The sequence below is a fragment of the Cottoperca gobio genome, chromosome 5, assembly GCF_900634415.1.
Source record: "Cottoperca gobio chromosome 5, fCotGob3.1, whole genome shotgun sequence".
NCBI classification, from domain to species: Eukaryota; Metazoa; Chordata; class Actinopteri; order Perciformes; family Bovichtidae; genus Cottoperca; species Cottoperca gobio.
Window position 1 is genome coordinate 5,440,132 of NC_041359.1, and position 10,575 is coordinate 5,450,706.

The 10,575-nt window shown below is 39.8% G+C and overlaps 1 protein-coding gene across 3 annotated transcripts; it reads right to left on the reverse strand.

The window, feature by feature from the left end:
* Positions 1-648: 648 nt before the first annotated feature.
* Positions 649-9,756, reverse strand: ppp4r2b (protein phosphatase 4, regulatory subunit 2b). 3 transcript variants are annotated; one of them, XM_029432463.1, is made up of 9 exons: positions 9,600-9,756; positions 8,804-8,885; positions 7,475-7,645; positions 5,419-5,512; positions 5,283-5,320; positions 5,090-5,164; positions 4,835-4,975; positions 4,433-4,740; positions 649-2,186 (listed from the first exon to the last, which is right to left on the reverse strand). In XM_029432463.1, the coding sequence occupies exons 1-9, from the start codon at positions 9,631-9,633 to the stop codon at positions 1,819-1,821; spliced, it is 1,311 nt and encodes a 436-aa protein (XP_029288323.1). In that variant the 5' UTR covers positions 9,634-9,756; the 3' UTR covers positions 649-1,818. The 3 variants fall into 3 exon arrangements, with proteins under 3 accessions (XP_029288323.1, XP_029288326.1, XP_029288324.1); XM_029432466.1 differs by lacking the exon at positions 9,600-9,756 and adding an exon at positions 9,423-9,441; XM_029432464.1 differs by lacking the exon at positions 9,600-9,756 and adding an exon at positions 9,000-9,018.
* Between the last annotated feature and the right edge of the window lie 819 nt (positions 9,757-10,575).

Sequence of the window (10,575 nt, forward strand, 5' to 3'; positions counted from 1 at the left end):
GGCTCCGTTCCATTAAGTGTCCCAGTAAGTCATGACAGTGAGTCAGCATGCACAACACCCAGCCCCCTGGAACTAGCTCATCTAAAGCATTAGTGACACCTGTGCTTGTCCTACTATGACAAGTCAAAATGTGTGCTGTGAGGAAGACCCATTATTCAAACGTCTGCCAGAAACATCGTTCCCGCTGCTCAGGACCCCGATACTTTACAGCCAACTACTCAGAGCCCATAACACACCAGGGTTTCACTTAACAAATACACAAGTATTCTGGCAGTCTCAATTGCCTACTACATAACATACTAACCAGGGTTTGTGATTAAATACACTGAAAACTGTACTCCAAAAGTCAGAACGCATACTGCGAAACACTTGATTTTGTGAGTGTTGATGATGATGTGCACTACTGTCCCATAATGCAATGAACAAAGCAAATCGAGGAGCAACTAACAGCTGTAAAGATGGTGAGAAAACTCTTGGAAAATCTGAAACATTAAGAGCACAGGTGTAACTTTAACATTAACCAATCTGCCTTGTTAATCATCCCCTTTCAGAGAGCCATCATTAACCATCCTGCACCTGGCTGTTAATGCACACAGTGAACAGAATAAACAAGGTGCTGTGTGTCAAAGTAAGCGAGTCCACCACTCATAAAAATGTTAACATTTATTGCCGTTTCTGAATACCGCACTGAAAGCAAAAGCATTCAGAGTATACACAGAAATGATACAATTATATATGGTTTCACAAAGGCAGTGAACACATACCGTATTACAATCTACAAAAATCTACTTTACAGAAATTTAAAATTCTAAATATCAAAAAGTACAGCTGCAGAAAACAGGTGTAGAACTGGAACTGGAAACTGCTCTGGATATCGGTCGGTGAAACAACATGGTGACATCACGATACAAAGAAAGCAGAATTCATCTTTGTACTTACAGCTGGTTTTTGTAAACTACAACTGGCAGACGAAACAAAAATGTACTCCAAAATAACTAATTGAATTGAAATGATCATATAAATTATGGTGGGTTTTAATGCATCCAAAATATATAATTTTACAGAAGACACCTTGTAGCATGGTCGTTGTATTGTAAATGGGATTGGTAGTGTATCATTGCAAAAATATGATTAGAATAATATAAGGACACAAAAAAAGTTTCCCATCTCATAAGGATTGAGAAATAATTTTTAAAACAATGCAGGTTCTCAACACCAGGCTGGAACTTGGTGGAGTAACAATATACAGTGGTGGTGGGGTGTTACCTCCAAAGAACACTTTTACATGAGCTTCAGTCAGGAACAGAAATGGTGGCGGTAGATCATATCTTGTACAATTTCATAAATAATCAGGGGCTGGTATGGCTGTTCTGACCCTGGTAGTGTGGCACACTGGGCTTAAAGGGTACAAAACGTAGACTACCAATCCTCTCACAATGTCCAAATGGTTGGAGTGAGTGGTACAAGAAAAGAAGCAGACCACCTCAGCATCCGAACAACCCCATTAAACACAGAGAAAAGAAGAATCCAGCCAAGAAACTCAAGGCTGCTGAAACCAAACCCTTTGAAGGTTAACTTAAAATCAGAGAAGATCAATAAAATGTTCCAGTTAAAAAATAAAAAAAATAAAATGAAAATGTATTTGTATGCCCATATCAATGCCAGGTAGCCATTTTGGAGGAGTGTCCAAAAGGGGGACGAGGCGTTCGTCTTGTGTACGAGATGCAGTTATCCTCATTCCCAGTGACAGTCAAGCTGGATTCAAGGACAAGCTGGTTTATGGTCACGCATGGCTGCAGGGGGAAGGGGGGCTTCAGTCTAGTCCTGCTCCATGGGCTCCTCAGTGGTCCCAGTGTTCAAGGTAGCACTTTCCATGGCGCCCTCTGTAGGGGGTTCAGATGTACTGCTGGAGGGAGCGAGAGCTATGTCTTCTCTTGCCGCTTCTGCACTCTCCTCTATGCTACAGCTGCTACCACTGCTGCTGCTGCTGCTCACTGGGTCACTGTTGCTCTCCTCGCTGTCTCTGCTGGTCTCGGGGCTTTCCAGGACGCATGCAGGTGCCTGCTGCTCCGTCTGATCCATGTCACTGCCCTCCTCCTGGGAGCCGCATGGCACCTCCCTCTCCGCCTGCTCAGCCTCCGGACCGAAGCCCGCACACACCTCGGCCTGCGTGCTGCTTGTTGGTTCTGTGGTGGAAAAGACACATTTAAAAACATTAAAACAACGCAGAGTATGTTTCATGTTTGAGTTGCTCTTCAGACTGAAATGACCCAAATCTTTCCAGACAACTTAAGACAGATGAATGAGAGGTCTTCTTGATCATTTGTACATTAGTTACTCACTCCGTGTTATTTTCAACTTTAGTTTTTCTCGCATGCCTCCAGAGTCACCACTCAGTATCAAACAAGACTTGATGAATTGAAGTAAAGGGGCTGCATTTAACAACCGCAAACTATTGCATCAAAGCATCTATTTACAAACCCTAACACAACTTGTGCAGTCTTATTTGTTCAGTTGAATGCTCACTAGATCCTAAAAGACATACACTCTTGCTAAAACTTTACTATTTAAAAACACTGGCGAGTAGTGTGCCTGCGCAGTGTGGGACTGCAAAGTGATTTAAATAGTAAGGTTTTAATGAAAGTGCATACGTTTTGGAAGTAGTGAGCATACGACTGCACGAGTTAAGAGAGTTTGTAAAAAGATGTTTTGATACAATACAATGTTTTGTTATAAGCAGCCCCGATTTACTTCAAATCAGCTAAGCTGTTTAATAGTGTCAACTCAAAGTAACTGATATACATATATAGTGATATTGTGGGTAAGTATTCCTATAATTTGTCCCATTTACTCACATAAGCTTAAGAAAATAGATTCAATGTTTCCTTTCATTATTGCAAAGAAACTACATTACGATAAAATCTACATAACAAAAAGTATTTTAATTCAAGAATATGACAAGTATAATATAAGTCATATGCCTCTTAACGTATAACATCTTAGTCTGATGAACCACATTCATGATGACAGCAGAGTCATCCTCGCAACATCAACTTACATATTAATAGAAATCAAATCTCATCTGTGCCTTCCATCTAGCTCTCGCCAGCTCGCATTAACTATGAGAAAGACTTTGGGCATAATGAACATCAGCTGATCTTTTGAACATTTTCCCACAATGGGAGAAAACCAGTCGCAGCTGAACGTGTGCATGTTTTGACAGAGCAAACGAAATGAACTGAAGCAGGCAGTTGTGTTAAAACACTGAAAGCTCTGGTTGGGATGAGCCGATCCTAAACCGTAGCTAAGAGACACAAACTACAGGGCTACAGCCAAACACTTTTGTCCATGTGGAACTTCAACAGCAATCTGAAAATGCCATTAAATTCCCAACTCTTCCACTGAGTCACAGCAAACTGGCTGTACATTTGTAATTGCTTAATACCAGGCATCGTGTTCAAGACTGATCTTTTTTCTGTAAAAACAGTCAACCACATGGTCATTGGACTGTCTGAAGAGAATTAAGCGCTAATGCAGCAAAATAAAACAAAGTAGCACTAGATGGGAGAAATTATAAAGTTAATTTGAAACACACTGCTCATGGAAATTGTGCCGATTGCACACACCAAGGTTCACCAAAAATGTATATTAATTATATTAAATAGAAAAAACTAAAGTCTACAGTCTGCCCTGACTCTAAAGTAGATCAACGATCATTTAAATAAAATCAACAATTGAATCCGTCATCGCCGGCACGGTTTCTGGCACACTGTCAGATGATAGCACGGCGCATCACATTTTCCTTGTAACTCACTGCAAACAAGCTCAAGTAACGTTGCCCAAGCTCCAGTGCCTTCGGAGGTTCTCCCGTGGGAAGGTTTTGATGCACGTTTATGAAATGGAAAATTAGTAATCTAAATATGCAAATCTAATATTCAAATGAGATGGTGTGGAAAAAAACCTGACACATAAGTCTGATGTTTGCCCACCAGGTGATTAGGTACATCTCGCTAAAACTATTGCAATGCAATCCAACAGTCCTGCAATAGATTTTACCTTCATGAAGGTTGTAATGTTAAGTTACAATTCAGTTGTTCAAACTGTTTAGAGAGGAGATGAATCAACTTCATTATCATGTTTTCGGCTGCAGTTTGTGATGTTGTTGAACTGTATTGCCATACAGGCCGTGTTTTTGTATTTAGCCTTGATAAATTTGGGTGGACAAAATAAATAATAAGACTGACCTGTAACTAATAAACTGCCAACTGAGTGTAATATGCAGCCAGTGCAATTGCAGTATTGGTCCAGCTTTCCACACCTGAGTGAACTCTGCTTTTTAAGAAAGTGTATCATGAACAGCCCAAACCACAACCAACCAAAGCATCACAAACAAACCAATCAACACAAATTAAATAAAAAACAACAGCCCTACCTTGGTCCTCAGCGGCAGCAGCACTGCTGGAGGCTTCATTCTCCTTGCTGTACCCGATCTTCTCCTCTTCGTCTTCCTCCTGGACCATGGCTTCCGCCTCTTTTGAGAGGCAGGTGGCGTGTAAAGACCTCAGGGTATCCGCCTCCTGGTCATCTTCTTCGTCCTCCTCATCTTCCTCTTCCTCATCGTCCTTGCTGAATTTAAGTCTCTTCACTTCCTGCTGCTCGGCTTCCATGTCCTCTTCTGCGTCTTCTGGGTGTTTGTTCTTCACCGAGCTCCCCAGGGAACTGCCCGACGCTGAAACCTCACTGACAAAGAAAGATGAATCGGGATATAAATGTGATTCCGGTGGGTTTACGTGGATCATGAAGAATAGATTTTCTGCTATAGCTTCTTAAATACCTCGAGTCTTTGTCGTCTTCTTGCTCTGTGTTGAGGTCTTTGTCGTCTGTGCTGTCTGGCAGGCCATTAGCTGCTAGTGAGTTGGCCAGAGACATCTTCGGTCGGTTCAGTGGCCGGGGAGTTCCAGGACCGTTCACTTTCCTAATAAAAACGCATCAAAAAAAAGGAATGAAAAAAGCATTTCATTAATATTGAAAATGTTCTGTTGTAATCTGAATTGTTAGGGTCAAGGACTAAATCTGTCCCTAGCACAACCTCTCTGTAAAAGCAGATGTGTTCCCAGGAAGCATCACTCCATTCATTCTGTTGACTGCGCTGCATCCATTTTTCCTGCACAAGCAAGTTAAGTATAAAAAAACAACTCTTAATCCAGTGGAAAGTATCATTCCCAGAACTTCATATTAAGTTGTTGTTTAGTTTATTCTACAAAGGTTTTGTTTACACTTACTCTGAGGTTGGGTGAACACAGCTTACCACCATTACATTCTAGAGGGGGAACAAGAATTCCAAAATGAGTGAAAACAGGTGACAGCAAGTTAACAACTTGAGGGGGATGAAAACCAGCCACGCTGCTGGGAACATACCTTCTCCACCCCCCGGAGAAACTTATCTGTTCCTGTGTAGTTCCTCTTGGGTTCTGTGAGCAGCTCGCACAAGCGCTGGATCGTAAATGGAATTCTAAAATTAAGAAGAAAAAAGCAACAGACTTAATACAAATTGTACAGAAATGTGTCATTTGGTGGCCTTCTGTACAAACTTGCCCTGACATTCTGTTTCGTCCTATTATTTGGACAATTTGGTTCTCAGGAATAGTGGGAGCTTGGGTAGGAAATCACAGCAGCAGACAAGTTGGGTATTAACATCACTAGAAAGGAAACATGAAGTATATTACTGGAGCATGATTACATAACAGTTACCAAATAATTGTGTTTGTAAACCCACTATAAACCCATAAAACACATCTCCCAATTATATCAGTTACTTTATAAAGGCTATTAACTGTTCCTTTCACAATCAATTAGTCTAATGATTATTTCCTTGATTTATTGCTTGGTCTATAAAATGTCAAAAACCTGAAAAATGTCCATCACAAGTTTCCAGAGCCCAAGCCATCATCTTCAAATGTTTTGTTTTGCCGATCAACACGCCAAAACCCAGATATTTAGTTTACTATCATATAAAAACAAAGAAGAGCAGAAAATCCTAACTTTGGAAAGGCTGGAAGCAGAGATTCTTTGGGCATTTTTGTTTTAAAAGAATAACTCAAGACAATCAGTCGATTATCAAACTTGTTGCCGTACAACTTTCTGTCGATTGACTATTTGAGTAAATATTTTGGCTCCATTACTTTACCAAAGTACTAGGGCTGTAACGAATGGATTTTTTTTTCTTCTAGAAGTCAAAGTTAGTCAGTCAAAGTATGACGACAGACATTCAAAGCTTCATTTCAAAAACCTCAATAGAAAAAAAAAATAATAATCCTCAATTTGAATACAGTGATTAATCGGAATAAATTTGTCTCTATTTCTTTTTACTTTATCAAATCAACTTTATTCTAAAAAACAACTTCAGTGTGAGCTTCCCTTTGTGTGCCGCAAGCTGGAGAGCAAACAGGGGACTGCAGTGAAAATGTTTTTGAAAGGCTAAACGGCAACAAATATGGATTAAGGTATAATACTCCTTGGATAAAATCATGTGAATTTTGGAAAGGATCTACATTTTTTCAATAAAAAGGTTGTGTTTTGCACTTTACAACGCTCAAGTTATTGGGAAGGTTTGGATCACACAAGTCAGGAAAAATCTGACGCAGCCGCCACTGGAATATAATTCTACAGTAGTATAATACTAATATTATTAGTGTAGCCTAATCTTTATCTGCAACTGTGCAGAAATACCAAGTTTAAACCGAATGAATAGAAAAAACAAACAAAGCCTTCAAATGTTCATTTAGAATTTGAATGTCAACGTTATGAATGAAGCTTTAAACTATTTGGTACGGCCCTACAGAGTACATTACTGTCAATCCAACCTTTTAAAAACATTTCCAACATTTGGACACTTTCTTTTGTTAGGGTCTGATGTAGAAGTTGTCACAGGTCTGTTCTGGACCCCATACTAGGTCTTTTTAATTGCTGTGGGTCACTGGTCTGTGTATCCACATGTCTAATACCAAAATAGATCTGAGCACACTCACAATTAGGTTTCATCATGTGGTATGTCTTAGTTTAAAGTAAGCATAAATAAATTGTGATCTGTGTCACTTATGCATCATCACTGACCAGGTGTAGAGTCTACAATTGCATTATTTGTGGTTCCATTGCAGGAATTTGACATATTGTACTACATAGTAAATTGGGAGTCATTGCAGATACATCCCTGTTTTCAAATTAGAACAGTGTATTCAATGGAGCAAGACCTTGCCATACAATTTGGGATTTTACAGTTGTGACAGGATAAAAAAAACCTCTTTAATAATAATAAAAACAATAACAACAATACTGTAGACTACTGTTATCTGTGTAGCGCTTAGCGTGAGCTAACCTAGAGGACAACCTGTCCATGGCGAGTGTTGGTCAAAGGGAACGAGACATGCTAAGTCTGGCTTTTCCCTCCAAAGTACTACTTAAGATAGTCACCTACCCATTGTATCCCTTCACAATCTTCAGGATTCTCTCCTTCATATCTTCAAATGGAATTGACTCAACGTTGGGATTTGCAGGACCCCTTTGCTCAGGTGCTGCGGTTCTGAAGTCATCCATCACGTCCTCCAGTTTAAACAGGAAGTAGTTCTTAAATTGAGACCACTGAACCCTGGAGGTAAATGGTAAGCACATTAAGGCTCAACACATTTGGCATAACACATTAGAATTGGACAGAAGCATATAGAGAAGGGGCAACGACATTATGGCGCATTGCATTCTAGATAGTGGTCACCATGTTTAGTTAACCACTCGTTGTTTACATTGATCATTTTTAACATAGCAACAACAAACAAATCAACAGAGAAAAAACTGTAATGAAACATTATCCAACAAGTGAAGCGGCTCTGTTGCAAAGGCTAACGGTGCTCGGTTTACGTACAGACAGCTTGAATGAAAATGTGGTTAGCTAGCCACCATGCTAACAGCATTGATAACTACGCCGACCGGTGCCATCACAACTTTTTAACAATCGGTTTCTTGCGATTGTCACGTTAATGAGAATACAACTATTAGAAGTTATAATTGAAGTCTAAGCTGACACTGTGACAGTTGAAGTCTCGATGAAGCTCCTAAGATGATATGTCAGTAGGTAAGGTGGTTAGTTAGCCACCATGTTAACAGCATTGATAACTACGCCAACTGGTGCGGTCACAACTTTTTAAGCGGTTTATGAGCAAACCCTTTCTTTCAGATTGTCACGTTAATGAGAAGTTAATATTTGAAGTCTAAGCTGACTCTGTGACAGCTGTAGGGCTAACGTTAGCTTGTTGTCTTCATGAAGCTCCCAGCCGAACTCCTATAAGTCACTAAGTAGTTAGGAAAAAAAGTATGAGCTAATTAAAGATAACATAAGCATTTTGACTTGGTGGATGTCAATTTTTATTTCATGTTAAAACAGTATCCCATCCATCTTTTGATTCACAGACACAGCCTGTCACTAGGTTTCTACAGTAGCTTACAATCCATGTCCTAAAGATCCACAATGCCTTACGTTGCTCACTGCTTCTCACGATCCTATTCTCTATCGTGGTAGGATGTTAATGAACATGTTAATTAAGGAGAGGCATGAAAATACAGTTACACTAACATAGACAATGCACCACAAACTAAGAAAAAATTTATTCTGCCAATTTTGTATGAACATAATTTCTGGACTACACATCTACAAAGGTTATAAATAAAGTTATAGTATAAAAAAATAATATGCGTGTGTGGTGTAGTAACGTTAATGAGGGGAGAATTTATCAGGCCTGCTATGTTCACTTACATGGTCTCTCCAGTCTTGGCAATATGACATAGAAATTGATCCAGAAGAGGAGATGCCTCCGTCTTTGCCTTCTTGTCAAAATCTGAGAACAGAAAACAAACTAACGTCACAGGGGAACAAACACAAACCGACATTACGTTAATAACTAGCCAAAAAAAGAGATGGACAGGCTTTGATTTAACCTAGCTTAACCTACAGTTTTGATAACTCGGTTGTTACGCTTGGGTGTTTTGCATTTAGCAAACAAATTAAGTTTGTAAGCAGGTCTCTTGCGACACGTTGGCTGAAGACGATCACATTGTCTAATTAACGTTACGTTAGCTATTTACATAACGTAGCGGGCTACTGTGTGCGATCCGTCTAGCTAGGTTGCTTGCTAGCTATAAGTTTAGCGCACTGGCTAGCATGTTAAGTTAGCCGCAAAAGCATAGCCGGCAAACAGTAGTCTACCGTTAGCCGGTGACACTTGCCAGTTTTCTCATCTCACCCAAAACATATTCAGCATGTTAAATCAAATATAGAGGGCAAATACATACAAGTTCGGAAATAAGGATAACGGAAAGCATCATATTTTAGTTTGCTTTCTTCCCTGGCTAATGAATTGGTACAGACAGCTAACCATTTCCGTGTAACAGCTTGTACTGTTAGCGTTAGCTAGTCATGAGTAGCAGCTAGCTAGCGACATTAGCTTGTGAGCTACAATCCGTTTGTTTTCTATAATATAACAATTGCGGACGCAAACGTATGACGCGTGGTCTCAATTAACACAACAACTATCGAAATAAAGTGACGTGACCTCGGAGCGCCTCTTGAAGCGAGTCAATTTCCATCACGCCGTTGCCCTCTGTCAGTCTTGGGGATGTAAAAAGCAGACTGGCGGCTAGCTGCTGCTAAGCTACGATCTCACAGGCAAAGAGGAGGGAGCATTTTAATATGGCGCCGTGAGGTCACTGCCTGTTCAGCAAACTGCACTAGGAAGAGCAATAATGCCCTATGGCATGAGTTATTATAACAAAATGAATTAAATTACAATATAGCAATATATTCATTAAAGGTATAATGAAACGTGAATACAAGACGGATGCATAGTATTTGATACTACCAGTATATGCATGTTGACACATCTGTACACTACTGTAGCCTACTCCCTCCTGCATCTGCCCACCTTATAATGTGAATTAGTAAACACACGCGCAGTTTTTGTTTTTTTTAAACACTTGCAAGATCAGAAACACTACTTTTTTGAAAATACAAAGTTTTAACCTGCAGACTATTATTGATCACCTGAACAGATGTTTGTCCTGTGAGTGGCAAACATTACATTACAGGTCATTTAGCAGACGCTCTTATCCAGCAACTTACAGTGAACTAACTATCGGGACAGTCTCCCTGGAGCAACTTAGTTAAGTACCTTGCTCAGGGGCACAATGGTGCCAGCTCTGGTATTAAACTCACAACCCTCCGGTGTAGTATTTGGAAGCCAAAACACTAGACCACTACACCACTAGACCACTAGGCACCAAACAGCTAATAACTCAGCTCATTATATCGCCTCTCTATTGTCTAAACATTGTTTGAGAAACAAGATTGTGATTTGTACACGGACGGGAATTGGCTTTGTTTTGTTTACTTTATTTGAATTAATATTACAACCAATAAACCTGTTACGTATTGCTAAGAGTTTGCTCTTAAGTCTGCCTTATTAGTTTTGCTTATGTGCTGTTCTGAATTGAAATTGAATTCAGGAACTGAAACTAAAGGACTGTATTAGT

Excerpts from the sequence above, each read along its gene's own strand:
- ppp4r2b (XM_029432463.1), bottom strand. The coding sequence starts at position 9,633 with ATGGAAATTGACTCGCTTCAAGAGGCGCTCCGAG. Across the intron at positions 5,321-5,418 it reads TTCTCCGGGGGGTGGAGAAG|AATGTAATGGTGGTAAGCTG; the intron begins GTATGTTCCCAG and ends TTCCCCCTCTAG. Across the intron at positions 2,187-4,432 it reads TGCTGCCGCTGAGGACCAAG|AACCAACAAGCAGCACGCAG; the intron begins GTAGGGCTGTTG and ends TTTCCACCACAG.